General features: G+C 39.2%; 1 protein-coding gene across 24 annotated transcripts in view; it reads right to left on the bottom strand.

Annotated features, from left to right (window-relative positions):
- The window catches only part of KMT2C (lysine methyltransferase 2C), a 166,540-nt gene that overhangs the window by 25,820 nt on the left and 114,403 nt on the right, over positions 1–26,317 (bottom strand). For 17 of the 24 annotated variants that reach the window (XR_014943185.1, XM_015852848.3, XM_085538968.1 and 14 more), the window contains 16 exons: positions 24,721–24,933; positions 20,957–21,085; positions 19,115–19,234; positions 16,531–16,661; positions 15,283–15,469; positions 11,774–11,878; positions 11,353–11,400; positions 10,041–10,178; positions 9,853–9,885; positions 9,650–9,769; positions 7,473–7,611; positions 7,014–7,228; positions 6,822–6,895; positions 4,441–4,623; positions 1,930–3,810; positions 584–909 (listed from right to left, as the gene is read on the bottom strand). Coding sequence is in view for 23 of the 24 variants with exons in the window: in XM_015852848.3 (XP_015708334.2) it covers positions 584–909; positions 1,930–3,810; positions 4,441–4,623; positions 6,822–6,895; positions 7,014–7,228; positions 7,473–7,611; positions 9,650–9,769; positions 9,853–9,885; positions 10,041–10,178; positions 11,353–11,400; positions 11,774–11,878; positions 15,283–15,469; positions 16,531–16,661; positions 19,115–19,234; positions 20,957–21,085; positions 24,721–24,933 (4,042 nt within the window). In the remaining variant the exon portion in view is untranslated. The remainder of the gene's footprint in view (positions 1–583; positions 910–1,929; positions 3,811–4,440; positions 4,624–6,821; positions 6,896–7,013; positions 7,229–7,472; positions 7,612–9,649; positions 9,770–9,852; positions 9,886–10,040; positions 10,179–11,352; positions 11,401–11,773; positions 11,879–15,282; positions 15,470–16,530; positions 16,662–19,114; positions 19,235–20,956; positions 21,086–24,720; positions 24,934–26,317) is intronic. The other 7 variants (XM_015852852.3, XM_015852859.3, XM_085538967.1 and 4 more) reach the window with 2 other exon arrangements.

Raw genomic sequence — 26,317 nt, 5'->3', positions numbered from 1 at the left:
ACAGTGAGATCCGAGCACATAAACAACATATTAATTCAATGCAGTGTGTTCAAAAAATAATGTGCAGATTTACTGAAATAAATTCAAAATATTGAGAACATCTATTCCCAAGACTATCATATATGTCAATGTTGGTAATCATTGTAAAAACAGCACAGACAAAAGTCAATATTGAATTATATATTCATTAGAAAGCCAAGCAGAAATATTACATTTATCTATCATTAAGACAGCAAAGCTCAGATCAGACCCTTCTTTGTTAAGAAGTTGCCCTAAACCAGGTGGTGATGGGACCAGTCAGCTCACTGGAACTTCCACAAATGCTGCAGCTTCTCCTTCGTTAATTCATGATAAATTCACCATAAAATACAGCACAGAGTGGTGTTACTCATTATAAAAGACACATTCTAATATTACAAATACTTAAAACTTACTATACATAACCTCAGTACAATCACCAGCTACTGCAGCCCGTTCAGATGATTTTTCCTCTCCAAAAAAACCCAAGCCCTGTATGTAATGATTTATGTAAATTTAGAACTACCACTTTAATCGCCTGGTTGTACAGGACTGAAGACCTTACCTAAGACCGTGAGGTCTCATCCCCATGGTGCTCATATCTCCTGGAAACTGGGGTCTATTGAACTGCCCATCACCAGGAAATGGCCCACGTTGATCCTTTGAGTATACTGCAAACCTTGGCCCACCTGGAGGGACAAGAGAGGATCTAATATTCCCAGGATATGGAGGAGGAGGGCGGTTAAAAATCTGATTTAAGTTGTCTTGCTGCCAGTGCTGGAGAGGAGTTGCATGGGGAGGAGCTGCTGGATCCTGTAAGGCTTTTTCCTGACGAACTGCATTCTTCTTTTGCTGCTGCTGTTGTAGAATAATTTCACGTAATTTCTGCCGCTGTTAAAAAAAAAAATTAAAAAAAAATCACTGTGCTGGACTTTGCAGATGATGTATTTTGAAACACTGCAGTGTTAAGCTTATCCTGCTCAGGGATGTGATTTAGCAGAGGGTTGTTAGAGTTAGGGTACTATGGTTAGGCTGCGGCTGGACTTGATGATCTTCAAGGTCTTTTCCAACCTGGGTAATTCTACGATTCTATGATTATTGGAAGAAATAAATTAAAGGAAAACATTACACTGTCACAATCAAAGCTTGATTTAGGATTGGGATTACACAGTGCAAGATGATGGCAACACCATTTTTACCTCCAGATCTCTTGCTATTAGCATGAAGCTACTTTGCCAACTAACAAAGAAGCAACAAACCCTTTCCTCTATATTATTCTAAACTCGTGTGAGAAATACTGACTATTTTTTTCTGCTAAATCTACTTCCTGTTGCCCCTCCCAAACAGAAGACCAAGCAGCCTCCCACAAGCTGAATGCAATTCTATGTCTCAGAAAGAGCTGCTTGCCAAACATTCATTGTTAAAAGCCTGGAGCAACAGTTTTTGCAGGAGAGCAGTGACCAGCAGCAGAAATAACCTCAGCATGTTTGCTACCATCTGAAAAGTTTGATGTCCAGTCTAAGATCACTGCCTACACCCTCCTTAATCTGTGAACAAGTCACTGACAATCAGTTCTACAACTCATCTACTATAGATCAATTGCCTATATAGAATTAATTGTCCTCTCAAGGTGTTTCTTTCTCATATTGCAGACAAAATCTTCAGTGGCTCCAGCAATGGCCTCGCTTCCATTCTGAATCTTGTCCAAACTCCTTAATAATTACCAATGTTTTTATATTCCACATATGCATTATCCAGAGAACCAAATGAACATAAAGAGTGAACAGAGAGTTCGACATCACACACCTATGTTTAATGTAAAAAAAACCCAACTCTTCAAATATTTAGCAAAAATGGGGGGAATGCTACTTCTGAAATAGGGATGCCATTACTATCAAGTATTACTCTCACCTGTCGTAATTTCTCAGTGTCTGCTTGAGACATATTCATGGTATTCTGCGTATCTGTTACTCCTGTAGTGGGTGCTGGGCCAGCACCTTGTGAAACTTTGGGGAACTGCTGTCCTTGAGAACTCATTGGAGAATTTGCGGATGCACTGAAGTTGCCCTCAGCTCCAGGCCGTGACTGTTCAGCAGCATCGTGGGTTAGTTGACCAGTTCCAAAAGATTCTGGCTGAGGCCTTGGAGTCATCGGTGGTTGATCATAAATATCACGTGCTGGAGCAGAAGGACCGTGGTTAAATGAATCTGTTATTGCAGGTCCTGCTGGTCTGGGAGTTTGAGAACATGGGTCTGACGGCCTGACAAAAGTGCCCTGCAACCTGTTCTGTGATGTCTGCAGGAAAGGATCTCTATTTGGTATTAGTCCTGGTCTTGTCATTGCAGGTCTGTTAAAACTCTCCTGTATTCCTGGTCTTGGAGTTGCTGGTTGCTGAGAATAAGGATCATTCAGAACTGGCCTTGGTGTTCCAGGAGGCTGAGCGTATGGATCAGAATGTCTCTGATTTGTTGGAGACTGAGCAAACAAATCTGCTGGCTGTGCAGGTCTCGGTGTGGGTGGTTGCTGCATATATGGATCAACTGTGGTGGGCCGAGGAGTTCCTGGAGGTTGGGCGTAAGGATCAGCAACCGGCCGAGGAGTACCTGGAGGCTGGGAATAAGGATCCTGAGAAGCTGGCCTTGAAATGGGTCCAGACTGAGAGAAAGACTCACTCTGTTGCCGCACGATCCGGGGTGGATGGGCAAAAGATTCCTTTATTGCTGGATGGGGAGTAAGGGGAGGCTGGCTGTATGGATCATTAGGCTGATTATGGGAGAAGTTATCCACTGGCCTTGGTGTCAGTGGAGGCCTTTCATATGGATCAACAGCAACGCGCCTTGGTGTACCTGGCATTGATGCATAGGGATCTTGTGGGGACTGAGGAGGGCGCATGGGGGTTTTAAAGTGTCCAGGGCTCCCATCAACAGGAGTAGGGGTGGGAGTCAATGGTGGCCGTGCATATGCATCAGAAGAAGTTACTCTCGGTCTCTGAAATGTATCAGTTCTAGGAGCTGGCTTAGTGAACGGATCACTGCTTCCAGCTGCTAAAGGAACTTTCCCTGACTGATCCATAACCATGGGTGACCTTGGGACCCCCAAAGGTTTGGAAAACTGATCTGAGGTCATAACAGGCCTGGGTGTGTCTGGTGGCTTTGCATAGGGATCGCTGCTACTTGGAGATGAAGAACATGAATCCCTGACTGGTGAAGGCCTGCTTCCTGATGGTTCAGTTACCTGAACGGGCCTGGATATAGATGACTGTGGTGCACAGGTATCCAACGGTGCAATGCTACCTCTTCTAACAAAGTTCTGATTACTAGGTGCTGGCCTAGGTGTTCCTACCATTTTAGCATATGGATCCATTGGGGAAGGCGGTCTTGTGTTTGTGGAACCTGGAGAAAACATTTGTTGTGATGACGTTTGAGGAGTCTGAGACTGTGACAGTGAATCATGTACCGGGATGCGGGTTGGAGTAGGGGGTGGGGCTTGTGGTTTGAGGAACACATCATCGGAGGATGCTGAAGTAGGTGTAGCAGGTAGCTGCTGCTTTGCAAATAGATCCTTATGGAATGTTTGCTGTGCAGGAGACATGCTGCCACTGCCAGCCTGAGGTGTTAGGGGGCTCTGGATCCCACTGCTGGGTGTGTCTGAGCCAGACTGGTTCAGAAGCTGTTGAGAACCAAACTGCTGCTGTTGCTGCTGCTGCTGCTGTTGCTGCTGCTCATTTTTCACTTGTTCAAGCTTCTGTGTGGCTTCTATTTTGGCTTGCTGCTTACTTTTTTGACGCATTTGCTGTTTAAAAATCATAAGAAAAAAGGTTATACTTTTACATATATATATATATATGTATACATAAAATCCTTGATGAGTAAAATGAATCAGGAATTAAAACTTCTGAATACACTAAAGATCACTTATGAGTAACTGTAAATTGTAAATGCAACAGGAGCAGAGAGCACAGCTATTCGTTAAGTTCAATTACCTTGACAAGCATTTTGATTGCCTGGGAAGAAAATTTCCCAGGTTGCCTAAAGAGCAGCACGGCTTTCCAACCTTATACTCCAAAGATGTGTACCAACAGATGCAGAACTGATGGAGGTAAATAGGTTCCAAGAGACAAGCGGCCTAACTTGAAGCAGCAAGCTGCACAAGGTTACTGCTATACATGGTATATAAAATCAAACTACTCCACCAGGTAGCCATACAAAGGAAGAATAACTTATTTCCACAGTAGGTTAAGATTTAAGGGTCAAAGCTTTCCAAAATAATTTTTCAGCATTTACAAGCAGGTTCCCTTCTGATAACATCTATTTTCTTCTATAGCGCCAAAGAAAGTTTAAAATTGATTTTATTAAAACAAGATTCCAACAATGCAATAAAAGGCAGGGAGAAAAATGACAAAAAGCCTTAAATGCAACACACCTGTCTGAATTTCCACTCCTGCTCGTGTTCCGATTCCCTCTGTTTTAATGGATCTTTAAAGAGGTCGGAGTCAATACGTGAGCTGGGATCAATGCTATCCTGTTGCTGTTGCCTTTTCATGGAGTCATTTGACATCTGTACTTTATTGATGCGCAAAGCAGCTCTATTATCTCTGGCTTTTTGCTGAAAAGAAAGAAAAAAGACATAGGCAGTTAGTCTCATTTTCTTTTGCTAAGTGTGAAAACTGCATCTGTTATTCTTACAAAACCTAAAATGAAATTACTTGTAAAACTTTTTCTTTTTAAACACACACATGCTTGCGAAAACTACCTTATCATTATTACATTATTATTATTACAATGAAATCCAAGCTGAAAATACTCCATTTTCTTTAGCAATCTTACATTTAAACTGACATACAAAGAGAGAACTAAGGGGTTATTAGCAGTAGAGGTTTTCTATGAGCCTCTGTTCAGGTTCGGTGCTGTGCCAAACAAGCATGAATCTCACCAGTACACCTTTCAAACCACACACTGCGGTGGTCTGAAACCCGAAGATGTGAGTACAGCAGATGATGTCTGGATCAATAAAGACCAATAATGTGAAGAACTTCAATGACAAGAAAAATACAGTCTACTCCATTAAACAGACTCTATAGATCTCAATCTGTGTTAAGTCAGTAGTATAAACATAGGATATGGGCTTCTGCATCAGGAAAAATTGGATGAAAGAACAGCAATTCCTCTTCAATGAAGCATTTCACAGCTATCCTGACACTTTAAAACATCTAATGGAAATTTCAAAGGGTCTGTTTTACTGCCAATCTAGGATGTGACTCCTTTGCTGAATCGAATTTTCATATCTTTTCTACCTTTCTTTTTTAACCTTTTTTTTTTTCTTTCCCCCTTCGATTTTCAAGTGGTGGCTGCCTGATAGAAAAGGCTTAAACTCTTCCCCTCCAACAAAGAAACAAGAAGCGGTAACACAGATGAGAGCAACGACGCAGCAGTAATATTCGTGTCATTTCCTCTCTAAGTGTCAAGACTATGCAAGTAAGGAAAATAAAAAGCCTACAGTGAAAACGTAATAGCACATCTTAGTTTTATTTCTAAAGTAGCCTCCATCCCTCCCCAGCTGAAAGTTCCTCGGTTCAGGCACTCAAGCAGCTTCTTGTGTGCACGATGCTACATAGACCAGAAACAGCTGCAATGTAAAAGTACATGAACTGTAACATCTGTGAGGAAACAACTACTTTGTACCATGCAAATACTCATGCACATGTCTGTGCAACAGCATGTTCCCTTTCTGCAGACAGAGAGGAGATAATTTTTGTAACTACTTCTTGGGCATCCATTAGGAGAATAGGGCTGTATTTTTTCAGAGCAGTGAAGAAGGAGCATTCAGTAACAGCAACAATGGTAAACTGATAATTGCCTGGATAAAAGCCTACCCATTTATGTCAATAGTTTCTTGTAAATGCTATACGGAAGGAACTTTCAAGAAGACTGAACAAAATCTACAGAGTGAAAGTGAGAACAACCATCCAGCTTCTGTTGTGATGAAAGAAAGAAAAGAATCAGGACAGGATGGAGATTAACAGCATATTAAAGGAAAGCACGTTTGCCAACAACAGTTGTCCAGGTCAAGAACAATGTAACTAATACAGGTTTTGAGGTTTGGATGAAGAGAGGCTTTAACAAGAGGTGCCAATAAAGTACAAAGGTCACCAATTCAGTGGAAGTTCTATAGAATCAGGAATCAGCATTCAGGTACTCCAGGCAGCTGCTATAAGTATCTGAGATTGCTTGGCCAAAATGTGAAGAAAGTGAATACTTTTGGTGAGAACAGAGTAGCTTGTGTGATCCACAACATGGAAGGTATCAAAAGTTTCCATTCCAGAGGAAGATAAGAGAGGGGAACAGTAAGGGAACAGCAGAGGAATAAAAGGAAATTAGCAAAATACAGATATGAAGCTCTGCTACCTCTGGAATTTGTAGTTCAACATGGGAAAGACTTCAGCAACTCAAATGGGGCCAAAAGGAAAACACCAGTGAGAGAGGAAGATAAAGAGAGAGGAAGGTCACATAATAATTTGTTATTATCCTTATGAAGAAACTAGTGAGGTCCCGTGCAGAAAGAAACAAGAGCAAGTAAGGCTCGAGGCATGAATCAAATGTAGCAAAGAGGCCGTGAGAACAAATGTTCTCATCTCATTTAGAGCCTTTATCTTGCACAATACTACTGTGTAGTTTATTTCAAGGCTGAAAGCCAAGTGAACTTCCACAATCCATAAACTTATTTAAAAAAAAAAACAAATGAAAATCCCACAGATGAAATACACTTGCTGAAAGCGTGCAAATACAGGAGGAGGTTTTTCTTACCACATAGGGAGCTCTCTCCTGTGAGCTCGCTTTCCTCCACAACTTAGCAATCTGCTTCACTCTTGTAGCCCAATCTGCAATTTAAATAAAAGAAAATGTTAATATGCAAGGCATTAATAAGTTTATTTCATATTATTTCAAATAAAGATGTATACATTTCCACATGCTATATGGCTTTATTTGCTAACTCACCTGGGAATTCTTCCTTCAGATTAGGGAAGTTGATATTTGTATAGAGAACAGGTGCTACTGTCGCCATTTCACCCAATGCTTCTTCTTTTTCCCACTTAAGAGTGCTTCTTTGAGCATTGGACATTGTATCACCTTCACCTTCCAAAGGTGGAGCAGATGGTGCCCATGAGCTGTTTGGATCACTTACCATTGGATTATATGCTGGATTCTTATCCCTGACAAATCAAAAAGAAGTTTTACTTTGTAAAGAGATTTCTCTCAATATACAAAAACAATTAGCACAGTACTTATTCTGCTTGCTATCTAATTAGCCAGCAGACTGCAAGAACATAGTTTTTGTAGTAGTGGTCAATAAGCAATTAGTTAAATGCTAGCAGTATCACAGCACTAATAACACCACTATCATCCAAGTGGTGAATGCTAAGCAATGGTTGTTTTACACTTCCTATTTTAACGTACCTGGTATCAGGATATGGTTGTTGTGTTATTGGAGAGAAAGTGCCCAGGCCACCTCCAGGAGTCAGAGCTGTATGAGGGAGATGAGGGTTAGGGCCAATCAGGCCATTCATAAGTGGCACTCTTGGAAATGCACTCTCTCCTAGAATGAGAATTTTAAATCATTATTTTATAGCATGAATACATTGTAGAGGACAAAATATTTAGCAAAGAAGGCAAGTCTCATCAAATGAAAAACTAATTGCTTTTAAGTTCTACAGAATCACAGAATCGCCAAGGATGAAAGAACATACAATATCATCCAGTCCAACCATCCACCCATCACCAATAGCTGCCACTAAACCATGTCCCTCAACACAACATCCAAACGTTCCTTGAACACCTCCAGGGTTGGTGACTCCTCCACCTCGCTGGGCAGCCCAGTCCAGTACTGACCTTACAATTTTGGGAAGGTTTTGAGGTCAGTTTACTTTGGTTCACTGTAAGCTTGTGTACTTTTCTACCATGTGCTTTCAGTCCTGACAGAGGTTATGATTAACCACTCAAATTAAGCACCTCCTCTTCTGAGACGGCAGCATACCAAAGTAAGCTTCACTATCTATTAACTCTGGAATTTGTAACTTATGAAACAGATAAACCTACTCAAATGAACATCATTGCTGTAATTAAATGTCCAGCCGAGCGATATGAGGGCAGAATATTTTATTTACTTGATAAAAACATTAAGCAAATGTGGCACGGGCAAATTTATTCCAGCAGATGGTCTTTGCAGATGTTCCTACACAGAATGAACACTGACCTGTGAGCCCCTGTCACTAAAGTACAATCATAACCGTGCTCTGAATATTTTCCTAAAAGCACAAACTCAGAAATCAGTATACTCAGTGTTCTCCCATGCCTGAGGTCATTATCTTCTTATTCACACGTGACATAAGCTACACAGGAAAGTTTAGTTGGGATGAAAGTAACCCATCAGACAGCATTTAAGAGAATATGCTGTATCATAGCATACTGTAACTGTGAAGGCCTGGCAAGGAGGAGCCAGGCTCTAATTCAGGCAGGAAGCTGATATGCCTAAATGAGAACAGAGTGTTAATTTTATTTGAAATTGCTGAGACTAGATACAAGCTTTCCCTTTATTGAAGCATTTCTCTCATAGAAACATGTGGATCATTACACACTAACTGAACAAGTTATAAATCCAAAACTTTGTAATTGTGGCAATTCCCATAAGGAGAATGTTAAACAGTCTTACAGAGTTCAAATGCCAAAGTTAGCTCCAAGTACACAAGCAACTGGGAAACTGGTACTGATACCTACGTTATCTTTTGCTTTAAATCACCCCATTATTTGCTTTAAACTGTCTCCTTTCCTATAACTTTTGAAGTCTTCTCTTTTTATGGAAATACAACCAACGAGGAAACCAATCATTTTTCTTCTTATAATTAATTTGCAGGTGAAATCAAATTGACTATCACTTTTTGTAGTACCAGTACTACAGAATGGGCACTCCTTACATGAGCTCAAGGAAAACCTACTAATGGTGACACCTGATGAGAAGAGTGCATCTAATTATGCTCATACACACCACTAATAACCTGCTCTACTGGTAACAACAAGTCAAATTAGTGTGCCTCATGCTTTCAATACAAAAGTAGCAATATGCTGTATCAATTCATAATAATTTTAATAGTAGGAAAGAGAACAAATGGTATATTTCAAAACTTCTGAACCTCCTCTTTACTATTTGGATAGGGTTAGAATGCTAAACTGTGAAGACTCCCTAAATGAAATTAAGAATCACCAATTCACTGTCACACAGACTTTCTCATTACCCTTGAGGAGGTACTCAAAAGTAATGAAGGAGCAAACGCAGAAGAGAACACATGCTTTATTGCAGACAGTTTCAAGAACATGAAAGTGTCAGCTAAAATACAACCTCCAACACATCACACTCATCTAAAATAACTGTCCCTTTAAGTTAGCAACATTTACCTGCACATGAGTCACATGCTGCCTTCCGAGCAGTTTTAGAAAAATATTCCATAAATTATCAACATCAGCTTCCACGAGTTAAGAATAGCAGGAAGTAAGGCATGCCCTACTTTCAGGTCAGTATTTAACAGATGCACAACTCTCCTGACTAAGCTGCTGTTTTTAGAAGTAACAAATGAACATACCCTGACTGTGCAAAGACATAAGCTGTGGTGGAGGTGGAGGCTGTGGCAAAGGAGCTGTCTGTGTGGTTGCTGGACTTAGAACAGCTGTGAACAGATCTTCGACATCTTTTCCTCCCAGCTCTGCAAAAACACTGTGCGTGAGTTGGCTGGCATTGTTTACAAACTGCATCTTGTAGAAGACAGCACAGATTTAGAGCACATACCTGGGATTTTGTACAATTTGCCAAGAATAGCACCTGTGCAAATTAAAAATATGGGATGAGTAATCATTAAAAAAAATGCAATAAAATTAATTCTGCAAGCAAGAAGGTAGCAATACATGGGTAGCAATGTGAGTTCAACAACAGAAAGCGTTTTCCAGAAGACTAGATCGAGAACAACAACAAATTACCATCTGTGACCATTTTGTCTAGTTCTGGACTGAGGATTCCATCCAACTGTTCTTCACTCAGTGGCCGTGAAGTTGGGTTGACATTTGGCTGAGGCAGAGAAGAAGGATCATCAGAGATGGGACCAATATCCAATCCAGCTAAGGAGGGAAGAATATAAAGTCAGACATGCTAAAATCTACTGGTACAGAATAAAAGGCATAAAACATCTTTTCCCTAGGTGTGAGCTATCAACTAAATGAAGACTTCATTAAACATGAAAGGTAAGGAAAAAGGAAATATTCATTAGAGAAAAGTAAATAAATACCCCCAACTATTCACTTCCAGTTTACTGTATTGATTAAGGAATGTTAATTGAATGGAATGTGACTGGAAGAATGGGACAGTTTTGTTGAAATAAGACAACTGAGTTCAGGTACAGCACATTTTGAAGTGCACAGTTCTCAGTAAACAGTTCCACTCTAATTATTTTTCACATTCCATAAAACAATCATGCTAGCAGTCAATGTTTTATTGTGTACCTCAAGCTTCACTTCAAAACATTCTTACATATTATATTAAATTATCTACTGAAGTGTCCTTGAAATGTACTCAGTATCAAACTCTTCACAGTAGTTTCCATTTCAAGAACAACTACTCAATATTCTAGGTTGCAACTAATAATTTGCTAATCCAGACAAAACATAACTTCCTATATAAAATTCATAGCATCCTTAACATGCCAATGTAACTCTCAAAAGAGAAACATCTTTGAAAATAAAACACCACACTTCAGTATTTAAAATATATTTCTGTAATAAACACCAAATAAAAATAAATTTAAAATAATGAAACATGCCATTCTACTTATTGTGAAGCGTGTATTGCATAAACTGATCAACCATCAACAAGTAAAAAAAAAGATATCCGGTGGAAAAAAGATATCAATCTGACTGCTTTATTCATGCTTTAATATATTCACATTGTTAAAGTGCTTGTAATTTACTAAAGATACCACTACGATAAAAACAATACACTACGACTGTAAGTAATATTATACAGTGACAGCAAGAAAACACATGGCTTTGTATCATGAAAAACAAAAACTCAGGAAGGTTTCCAAATACTGGCAGCAAAATTTATGCAGTACTTTAATAAATGCAGCGTGCAGAGGTCACGTTAGACTCAAACAATACAGAAAGAGTGGAAAATGGAAGCATGGATTAGTGACACAGTAAAGGAACGCTAGTTTCTACACATGCAGTTCTCTCAGCTAAAACCACTAGGAAAGGCGACTACTTCTAACCATGGATCATCCATTGTTTAGTTTCTTACCAAATGGGGAGGGTGAGTTCTCAACCTGGAAAGTGCATAAATCAAGACCTACAGGACCCAAACCAGATAAAATGGATGATTATAACATGAAAACAAAAACAAAAGTAAAGAAAAAGCTTCATGCTGAAAAAGCTACGCAGGTATGACAGACAACAGCAGCTATTTTTTATTCTCTCTTAAGCAGCAAAGCAAAGAGACAGGTAAAACAAAATGTTGAAGAGGCTGTGTGATTTTTTTGATGGTGTTTTTTTGTTGTTGTTTTGGTAGAAGCCAACAAAATCATCTCAAACCAAGGTGTTTTCAAAATACGAAAACCATATCTGAAATAACCTATACCCATAGGTATAAAACAACAACCACGTCTACAATGTAGAGAAGAAAAAGAAAGCGAATACCAGAGAGACCTCATAAACCTACATACCCGAATGATCTCCAGACTTTACCAAATCATCAGAAAGGATTCCAAGAATATCATCATCAGTATTTAAGACTTCAGAAAGATCAGCTAAGGGGTCATCGGTGCTACCTGTAAAAGATACAAAATAAAATCAACCAGTTCTCAAATGAGAACTCAATATATCACATACAAAAGCCTATGAAGGCAAAAATCAACCAAAGTGTTTTGGGACAGCTCTCAGCAAGAGAACAGAGATCATAGGATGGCCTGGACTGAAAAGGTCCACAATGCTCATCTAGTTTCACCCTCGTGCTATATGCAGGGTCGCCAACCACCAGAACAGGCTGCCCAGAGCCACATCCAGCCTGGCCTTGAATGCCTGCAGGGATGGGGCATCCACAACCTGTTCCAGTGAGTCACCAGTGAGTCTCTTGGCTGGTGGGCAAAGGATTTACTTTATCTGTCTTTTAAATGAATTTCTGTCTGAAGGCAAATAAATACTAAAGAGAAAAAAGTCTTTATGCAGGAAGCTCCAAGACAGTATCAGTAGCCTTCAGTTCTTCTGCAATATTGGATGCTATGGTGTTTTTCTCCGCAGCATGAGAACTGTTCCTAATAATTCAACTTCTAATTTGAATATAAATACATTGAGTAAGTACCCAGAAAGGACTAAGTTGAAAAAATGTAACCGAACTGTTTAGCATCCATTGTTACAAACTGACTGTGAATAAATTCAGTCTGTAAGTTAAAAGGCTCCTATTAAGGCAATCAGATTCCATAATGACTTTCCAATGAGTTTAGTAGGTGGTTAAAAATCTAACTGCTATCACAACGGAGCTGGTTAAGACTATGAAAATACTAAGGGCCAGTGATAGAGGAGGCTGGACTCCATGATTCATGAGTCTCATACTATACATCTCATATAAAACCTTTTTTTTTTCTTCTTTACCAGCTTTAATTCAGTGAGCGCTAATTATCTTGGAAGCAACTAAATCCCTTTAGTCAGCTGCTTCGGATCACAATCAATAGCTGGTTGACATCTGGTGCCAAATAAATAGCTCAATACTGCTCATTAATTTGACTCTTCAGAATTGAGATGTAAACTAAGACAAGGCTAAAAGGAGAATAAGTTGCTTGTCATGCAGGATCCCTAACAGAGCACTTGGCTACTGCTGATCTCATGATCCTGACTCCTCAATGTATTTATTTTAAGTTTTAAAAGAATAAAAATGCCTGTCCCAGAGCTGCAGCTACCCTAATGTGTTTAATCAAACGCTATCTATCTAGTTGCAAAACATCCCAGAAGCACTGGAATCAGTTGTGCAGACTCCTCTCTTTTGGCCCAGGAAGAATTCCCTTAGCATTCCTTATTTCCAGAACCTTCATAGAATACATCTTGCCAAGAGGTATTTTATTTATTTATCTATTTTTAAATGAGATACAGCCAGGTAAAGAATCCCAAGAGTGACACAGGGAGTCCCCAGAGCACTCAGGATGTACAGATCATCATCTTCATAGTTACCAATGAGCCAGGCAATCTGAGAACTGGTGCTCCCAGCAAGTTAGCCTCTGCACTCTGCTCCAGTGCTTGCTTTCTAATGAATTTAAGGCTTGGTACCATGTAAAATACACCACAGTGGTGTGACATTTGTATTATGGAAGAGATGAGTCTCATAACTGAAGCCCCTTTGCCAGAAAAAAATCAGGGCTTCAAACACAGTAACCAGTAACTAGTAAAGCAGTGAAGAAAAGACTCCACAGACATTCTTCTGGCTGGCTCTGCCAACTGCCATCATGACTGGCCAAAGCTTTGGCTCCCCTTAATAAAGCTCTAAGAATAAATAGTCACAGAATGTCATTGAAATACACTGTAAATTCATTAGGAGGCTGAACACATCACTGTTAACTCCCTAGCAGCCCTGTATACATGCTGAAGTGCAAAGCAGATCCAGTAGCTTCTTCAGATGCTTGAGAGCTCTTCAGAAGATGAACTTTATATATCCCTTATTGCTGGGTTCAATCAATTGGAGTTTCCCAGACAAGAACAACTTCCTTGTGAGAAAGACCTATCCAATTCAGTATGGACTCTCACCGAGTCAGCAATCATCACAACAAACAGCACTGTAGGAAAACAGCACAGTAACAACATGCTCCTACCACCTCCTGGTGCAGTGAACAAAGCAGGTCTGTGTCAAACTGATTAAAATAGCACAGGTGCTCTTTTACTGCTCTCACCACCAGCTCCTCTGCAATGTTCGCCAGAAGGGACAATGTGACTGTTGCTAGCTCAATAATTAGCAAATTTACGAGGGTCTTCATCACTCAAATTGCATCTGGCTCCCCCAGACATGTGGATCCTGTTGTGGAAATGACTGTCTCCCACATAGTCACAGAAAAAGAGTTAAGAAAAATTGCACTGGAACCGATGAATACTGGCAGATGACTTCTCCAACTGCAACAAACAGCTTTGTCTGGACACAGTTTTGGCCTGAAATCCCAACACTGGAGATACCATTGCTGAAAACATTCCTATGGCCAAAAAATACTGTCCTTTAAGCCTCTCATATAAAATGGGAAAGACAGTAGGTCTTCACAACCTATGAACTTCAGTGGTTGCTAGTAGTTTATTTATTTTCCAATAACCACACCCTTATAATTTATTTCTATATAAAAATAAGATGAAAATATGAAGTTTTCCAACTTTGTCTTTCCCCTCTTTAATTTCCTTTTTCTTGGAAAAATGGAACATTACATAAGCATCAAGTCTGCACAGTTTTAACACCTCATACTATCATATTACATGAACATTAACAACTCTAATCAAGCAGTTTGATACGCTGACAAAGACTTCTGAATCTCTGCTGAGGTGAAAAAATGCCTACATAAATACATTTTCTTGCAGAGATGTAACCAATGAAATACAAACTTTGAAACACTTCTTTTTTGGTGGTATCCCCTTAAGGGGATTTTAACCTTGTATTCTCTATTAAACTCAATTTCCAGTGTATAACAATCAATGCTTAATTATAAATATAGCCTTTTGCTTTTCATTTAGCAGAGTTTTGCTATGTAACAATCAGAAATAAATGCTCTCTCTACAAAAGACTGCTGGGTGTTGTAAACTTTAGATGGAAAAAGATGCCAGAATGAACTGGAATAAGTGTGAGAAATTAATCCTCGTAAAGAAGAAACAGTAACAGTTAAATATACAGAATGGTAAAACACCTCCAGCACACAGGATACACTACAAGACATGCAGAAAAAAAAGTAGTGGAGAAGACAGTAAAGTTTGTAATTGTTCCTTTGCATGACACTGTCCTTTCAGTAGTACTTATAACCCACTGGCTATCTGCAGATCTCTCTTCTAAAAGTGATTCTTTAATTAGAGTAGTTTTGTATTCTCTTATAATGGATCTGTAAGTGAATGTTACTGTCAGCCACTTTCAGATTTGTATCAGGTTCCAATTACTCCATCCACTGCTCCTTCTGAAACAACTAGCAGGTTACAACAAACTAACTTCAGCTTTGCATACCTTGAGGGCCCAGTTTTGCCTGAGCTGGAGTGGAGGTTGAGCTAAGAAGAGGGTCAGATGAAGGATCCAGGAAACTGGTGGCCAAATTCGCTTTACATGAGAGTGGAAGTGATTCTTCAGGTAAATTATCAAGGCTCATCTTGTTTTGTCTACTAGTATCTAGTAGATCTTTGCCAAAGAAAGCTTCCTGCAAAGAGGACAAAATGATTCAATGTAGGAAAAACACCGTATATATTGAAAAAGTTGCACAAAGAGCAAAGTTAAAATGAAAACACCAATGGTTTTGGTCTGAGTTCCACACTCTATCCTATATGGCAGTCCTTTTTCCAGGCTAGGAGGTGCAAAAACACTGCTTACCACTTACCTAAAGTAGCTACATAACTACCTTAATTTCACACCTTCACAATTATACAGCAAAACTTCTAAGCCTTTTACATATGCACAGCACAGACACTGTAACAATACAGTGTTATTACAAGCATATAAAAGTGCACGTAGTAATGCATAATATATCTCAAAAAGGTTTTCAGCACTTGAAGTATTTTTCCTCGCACAGAAATGACAGCTGAAAAATACTACTGAACAACTTGATCACGACCAAACAAAATGTTCATGACAAACATACATCAGGAACACTGAAAGGCTGGATTTCAGTTAATACAAAATCATCCAACCAGAGATAGAGGAACAAAAGATTGAACGCTGTTAAACATACATTTCATGTTTGAAATGCTGCGTAACAGCTACCACTCACCTAAACCTCAGCACAATCTGACAACAGTCTAGCAAATTTTCAAGTCAATTTTTATATAACAACTTCTCCTGTTTCCAGGTAGCCTTTAAACTCTCGATTTAGGACATAACGGCAAGAATTAAAGCTATAGACTGATTTTTAGTATCAGTTTTATCCACACTCATAAGGATCAACAAATACTACTTCTTACCTCTTGGGACATCAAATCAGAAATGGTGGGTGGGTAAACGAGCAGGGATCATTGTGGTGAGGAGATGCAGAGCATTTAAAAACACAAATCTATAGATAATGTTTCCTCTGTAAAATCAAGTACTATAATCTGCCAAGAAAAAGTACTATCTAGAGTAAATGTCATGATCAGGCTAAGACTTCTGACATTGGAATGAAAAAACAGTAGTCGGAAAAGAAATATGATTTGTACGACCTATGAGTCAACAAACACCAAGATCTTGTTTGCAAACGTTTATACACACAAAGCACAGCGAAGGTTTTACCTGCAAATAGGCAGGAAAAGTTTCTTCAAGTTTATTCTTCTTTTTCCTGTAACGCTTTTTTATCTTCTCAGTACTCTCAGAAGCTGGAGTAGACTCCTCAACTGGAGTGTCAGGCAACTGTTCTGTCCAGCCTGTAAAAGTAACATTCAGGAACAAATAAACAAAATACTCTTTGTATTTCTCAAAAGGTACAGTGGTAGCAAATCTTGCTACCTATTTGAGGGCCTGAGTTATCTGAATTAATCTGAATATCTCTCTATGTGTCTTCTAAAGGTGACCTTCATCTAGACAGCTGTGAACCTGATCATCTGAGTTCAAGAAGTCAGAACTGTCATCTGCGATAGTAACCACATCATGATCCTATCATACTTTATCACCTGTATGTAAACCTTCAATTTTTCTGTCTCTATGCCAACCCAAAAATGTGGTCATTTGAGAGAAACTATAGGTACCATTCAACCAGCTACCTGGAATTCTACTGAAGCAGCATCTCCAAAATCCACACTGCTGAATTACATGTTGATCACCTTCCTGCTTATAAACCAATCTTTCTCGAATTAGAAGTACAAACAACTTTTTAAAACCTGAAAAATGGCTTGTAGAAATAAAGTACAGATCAATAAAAGGAATCTGTAAAGAATTCCTTCAATTAAGATTTACGCATTTATTCAGCTACCGAATACAAAGCTGCACTGCATTTTTCCCTAATGAACACAGAAGAACAGTGGGCTGATCAATCATTCAGTGCTTTAATTCAACACATCAGTGAAAACACTAGGGGAAGAACTAAACTTTTAAAGTCCTCCACTTCTCCCTTGCAAATGTTAATTACAAGGAGTTAATGATCCTGGGAAGTTATTTAAAAAACTACATCATTTAGTAAAGACTGCCACTCTTTGTACTACTGTCACCTCTTGTACCATATACAGTGAGTAGACTGAGGCTCACCAACACTGTGACCTCTGCCTTGTTCAAGAGAGAGCTTTCACAGCAAAAGGAAGTGGGACATGGCAAGAGTACCAACAGCTTTGTAAGGCTGATGAGGAAGCTCTCAGCAAGCTATGATGATTTAAAACATACGAAGATTTTCTGAGTTATTTTTCTCTTAACAAGCAACTGTGCCTGAGCAAGAAGCTTATCTGTTTAACTGAAGAACATTGCTTTTTAACAGTAAGTATTGTACTTTATTGGGAATGAGTAATTCACTTTTCTACCTTTTTCACTTTTTTAAAAAACTTAAAGGAGAAAACCCCTATGTATGAATTGAGAGTTTTTAATGCAGAATCTTTCAGCAGTACCTAAAACAATTTAGCATCTCATAGCATTCACAAAGCAGGAAAACATATCTCTAACATAACTGAAGAGAAAGCAATCCCTTTTTCTGAACTGGAAATCCAGCTATTACGTTGGGTTGCAATAATAACAGAAACATTTGCTGACTTCATAAGGTTGTTCTACAAAAGCAAAAAAAAAAAGGAAAAAATCTATTAGGTTTTAATACTGACTACAAACTGCAGTAAATGTAGGTCTTCACCGTGTTTTAAACTGAATAGCTCAGTGAACAGGAAAGAATAACAGCAGAAATTGAAGGCCAGAGTCCTCTAAGATAATCTCAGCCAACTTCCAGAAGCAGCTGCCTCTTTCTACTGATAATAGCAAGCTAAACTCTGACTCCAAACTAAATACATTCCACATCTCACCTCAATGATACCTACATGTCATCTATGCCATGTAGTGTGCAAAAACCCAGACGGACAAAATAATTAGTCTAATTACACATAGAAAGCATGAGAATAAGTCCTAGGAGTAACACCTGACTTCTTGTTTGATGCCCAATCCACTGCATATTAGAACACCAGAGGCATCAAAGTGCTCTCACAGTGAGAAAAGAGACCAAACTTAGTAGGATTCTTCAGCCCTGGAAAAGTTGACAACTGAAGAGGGGTAAATATGACACATCTAGAGCATCTTAGAGTATTACAAATTAATACTGTTTGGGTTTTTTTTAGACATAACAAAATCATGAGATTATCTTATGAAACTCTCACATATCAAGTTTTAAATGAACAAAGGCAATTACTTCTTCATACAATACAAATATTGCTGAACTCACTAGCACAGGATTCACAGAGAATAAACAGATGCATACAAAAGATCTAACATATCTGTGTAACGTGCAACATTGCTGCATATTAGAACTCACGATCCAGAAGATAACTCTAGATCCAAACGATGTCTGAAGGAAGGCTTATCATAACTTCTCTCATCCTGCCTCATTTCTCACACTTTCGTCTATCTGCTATTGGTCAAAGCTAGAGCTCTGACACAAAACAGTCCTCTCCATTCATACTGTTCAGCTCTAACAGCCTTCAATTGTTCCAGTTTCTTTGTAAACCATGGGCTCTGCCAAACCTGTATGTGCATAGGAACGAGTATTTTCTGTTCATTAAAAAAATCATCACAACAAACACTAAAACCTGCTTCCTTCACAGCACGTCTCCAGAAAGCACTACACGTTGTAAGTTGCACTAATTTTACTTTACTACGCATGAACAAAAAATTAAAAGCAAATTTCTGCTCTTACCCTCATCTCTGCCAGGCAACTGCTCAGAAACAGATCCAGAAGAATCTTTCCTTGAGAGAGATCTTTTAGTCTTCCCCTGCCCTGTACGACTTCTTTGACGTACCATAAATCCACCAATACCTAAAAAGAAAGCAAAATTTCAATATACTGATTAAAACTGTATTTCACAGCAAGAATGAGAGCCAAGATTATTCTGCAGCTGAAGGGGACAACTGCACCTAGAGATGAACAAATCCTACATACCTGAAGAGCTTTCATTTCTTAATTTTTATGTCTCAGTGGATATATATGTAATTATCAGAAAGGATCAGAATTTTAGGACTTTAATACATCTGCAAGAAGATTAAATCACCAAACCTGGTGACTTTCAGATGCTGGTTCTCTCCTCCTTTGGCAAGCTGATGAATTGCTAAAATTAGTCAATCTACTAAATGAAACCTATTAAAAAACATTAAGGGGTCATAAGAAAATTCAAATTGCTCTGGAGAGCTCACCACTCCAAATGACAGTATTAGAAGGATGTACCACATAATGAAAAGATAATTAACCAACACGATACTGGCTGAAACTCCAGAATCCTTCACTAATGATTGACTGCAGTGCTCCTGGTCCTTTACAGTTGGTCTATAGGTACATACATGCATCAAACTCAGGTTTGTTCAATTTTTCAGGGAAATTGTTGGCTGCAGAAAACTAACAGATGGCTGCTTAACAACTCATGATCCAAAATCACTCTGAGCAAATGAAGCTCTCTTCTCTCGAGGACGCGTCAGTGAAAATAAATGGCTTGTTGAGGTATATTACTTGTAGAGAAAGAGGAGATCTCTGTTAAGAGCTGTGGGTTTGCACCACCATCTCCATATGGTGCCCCCATCATGGAAGGCAAAATGCACGTGGGCCTGACCTGCTGAGACACGGCTCCTGCACAGTGCTGGGGAGGGGAAATGGTGGTAGAAAGCTCTTTAACTACTGACAGAGAAGCAAGTCAAATTGGACCGTGCTGCTTCCTTTCTCTATTCTCCTCCCCTGCTATCTTCATAATCAGAGGATACGGCCATCACAGTAAGGAGGATGGGTGTGTCTGTTGGAAAGAGTATTTGTGACTGCAATGACTACAGACTGCTTATCATCCCACAGCAGTGAGAGGCTGCATAAGCAGCATGACGACAGATACTGAGGCACACTGAGGAGTGTGATGTAGGGGCTCTTAAGAAAGGCAGCTTTTGTCTAAGGACACCTTATTATGTTGGGTTGAGAATGAGACCTAAAAGAAACAGAGCTACTTTCTACGCGGTCACTTAGGTATCTTCTGTCAAGAGACAGCTCAAGAGGTTCTGCATTCAAGACACAAGTTATTCCACAGAACAATTAACAGCTGACGGCACTGATAAATTAAAGTAAATGAATTCCATCCAATAAATGCATTTATTAAAATTAATTGCCTGAAGTTCTCCACAAATGTTTAGCATGTTACTATTATCAGCAACTTCAGAAAGTAAGAAACCAGTGGAAAGTTCTCCAAAATTCAGATACTTCAAGATGCCCATACACTCACAAACTGGCCTCCATTGATGATATAAAAGAAATACATTTTCATAATGGGTTAAGAATCAGTAACAAGTTATAAATCCGAACTACAAACCTGTAATCAACAAGATATTATTGCAGCTGTAGCGCTGTGCAGCAACCTTGGGAAAAGTACTTGGCAAAAAACGATAACATCACCAGTTAGCAAGAGAAGACTTCATAAGTTCACAGTTTTTTCCTACTCTTTTTTTTAATGATAAAGGAAAAAAAAAAGATCTAAACAAGTGACAAAATTCTGTAAATTGTGTGTCCTACCAGGTCTGTATGGTTTTCGCTTTCTTTTCTTAATCCCATCAGCTCCTTCTGCCACTTTGGTATCATCATCCACAGTTTCCCGTTCTGGGCTGGAATCAGATTTCCCATCGCAATCCATAAGATCACCCTCTGTAGAAAAGATGCAATGCTAAGTTCAGCTGGAAAGGGGGAAGGAAGCCATTTTCCCAAGATGCATACATCTCTATGTTTTCTCAGCAATTGTTGAGAATAGCAGCTTTTCCAGGAGGATGATAGATAACCATGCTCTTTCAACCCTTTGTAGAAACCCACCCGACTACGCAAAGACCCACCATATACATTAATATCCTGTGAGGTTATGTCAATGCAACACCAGAGACTAAACGCTATCGTTATTACATGTGACTCTTGAGATTTATCACTTTAGGCACCTCTTTCAATACTCTGTGCTGCATTTTCGAAGCATTTAAGCAATTTCTAACAACACACTGAGGAATATGAATACTTGCAAGATATATTTTGTTTACCTTCCACCTGAGTTATGTTTAGTTGAGTTTGTTTTCATCGAGAAGACAGACTGAAAAAATACAGCCTACAGATGGAAGATAATATATAATGACTCTTAGTTTGGAGGGTTCTTGACTTGAAGCTGTGTGACTGACTGAAAGCAGACTTATTTATGCAGAGGAGTTTGACTTATATAGCTGAAAATTCAACCCAACAGAATTACTCAGCCTTTATGACAAAGATCACAATTTTGAGTTCACATTCTACAGGACTGCAGGCCAGACAACAGATGTAAAGTATAAGAGCACTAAGAAGCTTTTGGTGTTGAGGAGAAACTTGATTAATTCCGTTTCTGGTATCCCTAAAGTGTTATTATAACCATGACCTTACATCTTCATTAAGTCATAAAGCTCTTGAAATATCTAGAGGAAACATACAATAGTCCCCGGAAAAAATATCAAAATACACATTTTCTGCTTTGTATTCATGCATACATTCATAAGAAGGAGAAATGAAGTTCAAGAAATATGCCTTGTAGTCTATTCATCCCTACTACAGGCAGAAGTGGACCATAATACCATGTCAGCTGTGATACAACTACAACTCTTGCTCTTTCAAAGGCTCAGTCACTGACCTGACTTTACAGAATCACAGAATTGTTTAATTGGAAAAGACTTCAAACATCACATATTTCCAACCCCCTGCCATGGGCAGGGAACACCGCCTCACAAGATCAGGCTGTGCAGGGCCCCATCTAACCTAGCACCACCAAGGATGGGGCAGACACTGCTTCTGCAGACAACCTGTTCCAGTGCCTCACCACCCTCATAGTGAAAAAAATCTTACTTGTATCTAATGCAAACCTAGCCTCTTTGAGTTTAAAACCACTGTCCCTTGTCCTGTCATTACTCTCCCTGATATAGTGTTCCCATCCACCTTTCCTGTAGGCCCCTTTATGTTCTTACTTGGGCTGCTCTCCATCCATTTGTCCCCCAGTCTGTACCAACGTTTTGGGATTGCCCTGACCCAAGCACCGCAGCTTGCACTTGGTCTTGTTAAAATTCATGAGGACCATGTGAGCCCACTCCTCAAGCCTGTCCTGGCCCCTCTGGATGGCCCTCCTTCCTTCTACTGAATCAACTGCACCACTCAGCTTGGCGACATCCAGACCATTTGTATTTACCTGGAATTGCTGTACCATGTTGCTTCAATCAAAGCAGCAGCATAGACTTAATCAGCTTGATGCCCACACAAAAACTTCAGCCTTTCAGAGAACAGGCATTGATCCACTCTACTCTGACTAGACATTCCAGGAAACCCAGCCAGCCTGCCATTTACATACAGTTACAGCCACACATGAACAGGCTTTGATTCTCAATACATTAAAAAAGTAATCTATGGAACATGTATATATTTTTTTGTTTGCTATGTTCCAACAAAAGAGAAGAACATAAAAATAAAACCAAAACAAAACCAACAACAAACAAAAAAAACAACACCACAGAAGAGATACAGAACTGAAATCAAAGTCTGTGGAAGTACCACCATACTCTGCTATTACATTTAAGTATCTCAGTATCAAGCTGAAGAGGGTATCTATAAAAGTTAACAAGCAGATAAGAAAGTTATAATAGTTAAATAGAATACAAGTACACCGTTGTAGAAGTAAAGATGATCAACCATTGTGAAAGAACAAGGGGAGTGGTTAATTCTCTGCCTTCAAACCAAAATTGAAAGCATTTTTCCTTTCAGCAACCCACTTGGTAGACTGTATAGACGCATGAGATGAATAAGAGTCTGAGCAATGGTATGATGATATACCAAACACTGTGAATTCCAAAGAAAACAAAAGAAAATCAACTAATTAATTGCTTTAAAGGCTATGAACATCGGGAAGTTATTACTAAAAAAAACCAAAACCTGTAGTCAGTAGCATAAGGTTAAGAATGTGCTAATCAAACAACAGGAACAATACTTATATCAACAAGTTAAGATGGAAACTATGTTGATGGTTGAACTACCCAGTTATCTCAAGCACACACTCTGTATCTAAAAAAAGGCTTCTTATGACATTTAATCTGATTAACAACAAGGCAATGTTGCATAAACAGAGCACTTTAGATTGTGGTGATGTGGGGTGCCCATGTTCCACTCGTAACAGACACCTGCATGACTAATGTAATAACTTTCACACCTGCTGTTTCAGTAAGCCTTTCCTCAGGCCATGGATTAACACCAATCCAACCAACATACTTAACAGGATATACAGCCAGACTGCTGCAAAGAGGATGGGAGAATGGTGTTGCACAACGCTGGCTGCTGTTTCTTCTGCTGAAGAGTGAAGATTTAATGTAAAAAGAAGGTTGCTTACTCCTAGGGGCTTCTTTTCCTTCCCTCAATTCCCACTTTCTGGCTGCTGTGCTCACTTTACTTTGAGGGAAGGAGATGAGACTGAGTACTGCTGGCTCCTGCAACACGAGTCTGCTCAAATATGCAGTCGAAGGAGCTCTTCCAAAGGCTTCTGTGATTTACCAAAATCCCATCCCATACACAGAATGAGGTAGTTGGATGTGTTAGTCCAGACCCCTTCATCCCTTGCAGACTGAGATGCTGTGCAAGCACTGTTATCATTCCTCTTACCTCCAATGTTAAATGGATACTCTACCCTAAAAACTGAAACCATTTGGCAGGTCTCTACGTACACTGTCATCAACCTGAACAAGAGCAACATCTCAGAACTCACTTCCAAACTTAAATTCTGTCTTAAATTCTTCTTTGGAGAAGAGGACAAACAAAAAGTATTTTTCTCCTCTCAGACTCTCAGTTTAGCCCACCACATAAAAGGAAGACTTTGAGTAAAGAGCTATTTCTCTTTCTCCTTAGTTTCAAATATAGGCCTTGCAGGAATCTACTGCTGAGCCAAGGGTACCATTTTTCAAATGGTGTCTGTGCTGTTGAGAGCCTCAAAACGCACTTGTACTCAGTAAATGCATAGTATTCCCTAAAGTAATCTGATGATCAAAGAGGTGATTCCTATTTCCAGTGTTGCCAGCCTCAGTAAAGTGTCTCAAATGGCATGGATGACAAAAACAAAACAACGGTAAGAAAATCCCTGAACTGTTCAACAACGAATCATGATTACTGTCCAAGCAATTCCCACAGATCATTCAGTACAGAACTTACAAATATGAGTGTGACAAATTCTCCTAGGGATGTATGCAATGTATACACGGAGTGCAGCACTCAACACACAAGACAGGCCAAAAGAACATTGCTACCTCTACTGTCATCCATCTCGCCATCTCTTGAGTGTTCTGACTGGGCATCTGGGGGTGTCTGAAGCACAGCCACACTGTTCTGATTTATAATCTTCAATTTAAGCTTTGGTTTCGTCCGTTTTCTTCTAGGTACTGTGACAGTTAGGCTCTGTAACTGAGACATGCCGGATTCTGTCAAGCAGACTCCATCCTGTGTGTATGTCTTCGGTGGGTCTATAAAAGTTAAATGAATCATAACAGCAATATAAAACTCTTTAATTTACAAGTCTTAGATCTTTAGGAACAGCACTTTTAAGAGTTAATAATTCACACGTATGGAACTGATTCATGAGTGAGGAAGTCAGTATAAATAAAACAGAGAGATATGATACTGTCTTACACGTTACAGTTACAGCTTTATAATTCAGACTGATGTCAAATCCAGCAACCATCCATTACAGTGCTACAGAACAACTTACATCCAGAATTCATTAAACAGAACTATTTGATTACGGAAACTGGTGCCTGTAAGGGTATTTGTGTATCCCCGACACAGTAAAATCTGTGCAAGTCTTAGTTCAGGTCCCTGCTGCTTAAGAGCCAAAGCCCTCAGCAGTACAGCTTCATGTTGTAACTCAGCATTAGTCTGGTAGAACTCTTGGTGAATTGGGCAAATCATTAACTCTCTTTTATAGGTAGACAAAAAACAAACTATATTAAGTGAATGGCTCAAGATCTATTTGTAAATGGAGTAGAACTCCAGTCTCCCAAGACCTGCAAGACTTCTACCTTCTGAAGCTGCTGCATGACAACTGAGTCTGATAAATTCTTTACATCATTCCTTAACTTCACAATGTAGGAAGACATTGCTGTCTCAGTCTGCTCTGGCAACTCCAATGGGAAGTTCGGGAACTTTCTGAGAATGTACAGTAATGAAGAGGCTGCAATGATGCTTCTGCTCTTTGATCCCAATTGCATAATGACTGGATAGCACAATTTTGGAAAACACCTGGACATTATAACTTCTGCTCTATTTTCTTATGTAACATCCTGCACCCAGCTGGTTCTGAATGCAACTCTTCATGGATGATTGTTTTCTTAAGTTGAACTAAAAAAGTGCATAAAAAACTATGTATATTTTTTTTTAAGAAATTGGAGGGGATCAGCTTCTCTCAGAACTACACTCAGCAATACCGAGCAGGATAAAATCCTGACATGATGGAAGCCATCTGAACATGATGAACGTGTTAGGGACTATGATTAAAAACGACTTGTCAGTAGGCTTGTCAAGATTGTAAATTCCTAGCATACACTTGGGCGAATACAGTAAAGTTGTGCCCTCCTACAATTTCACCCTTTATGTATTTTTAACTCAGCCAAACTGTGTTATCATTTACTGCTAATATTAAGGCAAGCAACTAAGTCTGCAGAATCAAAGCACAATCTCAGATTATTATTACAGCACGGGTATGGCAAGCAAAAAGAGAAGAAAGAAGATAGAAAAAACAATATAATGAAAAGCATGCTGTGATAATTGGAAGGTTAATGTCATGTGTTATAAAAACAAAAAGGAATTTTTGCCTGATGTAAAAGTATACCCTTACGATATGCTAAATGA

This window comes from Coturnix japonica, chromosome 2 (genome assembly GCF_054131305.1).
Source record: "Coturnix japonica strain WE chromosome 2, WE-NBRP24, whole genome shotgun sequence".
Taxonomy (NCBI): Eukaryota; Metazoa; Chordata; class Aves; order Galliformes; family Phasianidae; genus Coturnix; species Coturnix japonica.
This window is presented reverse-complemented; position numbering and strand designations above follow the sequence as displayed.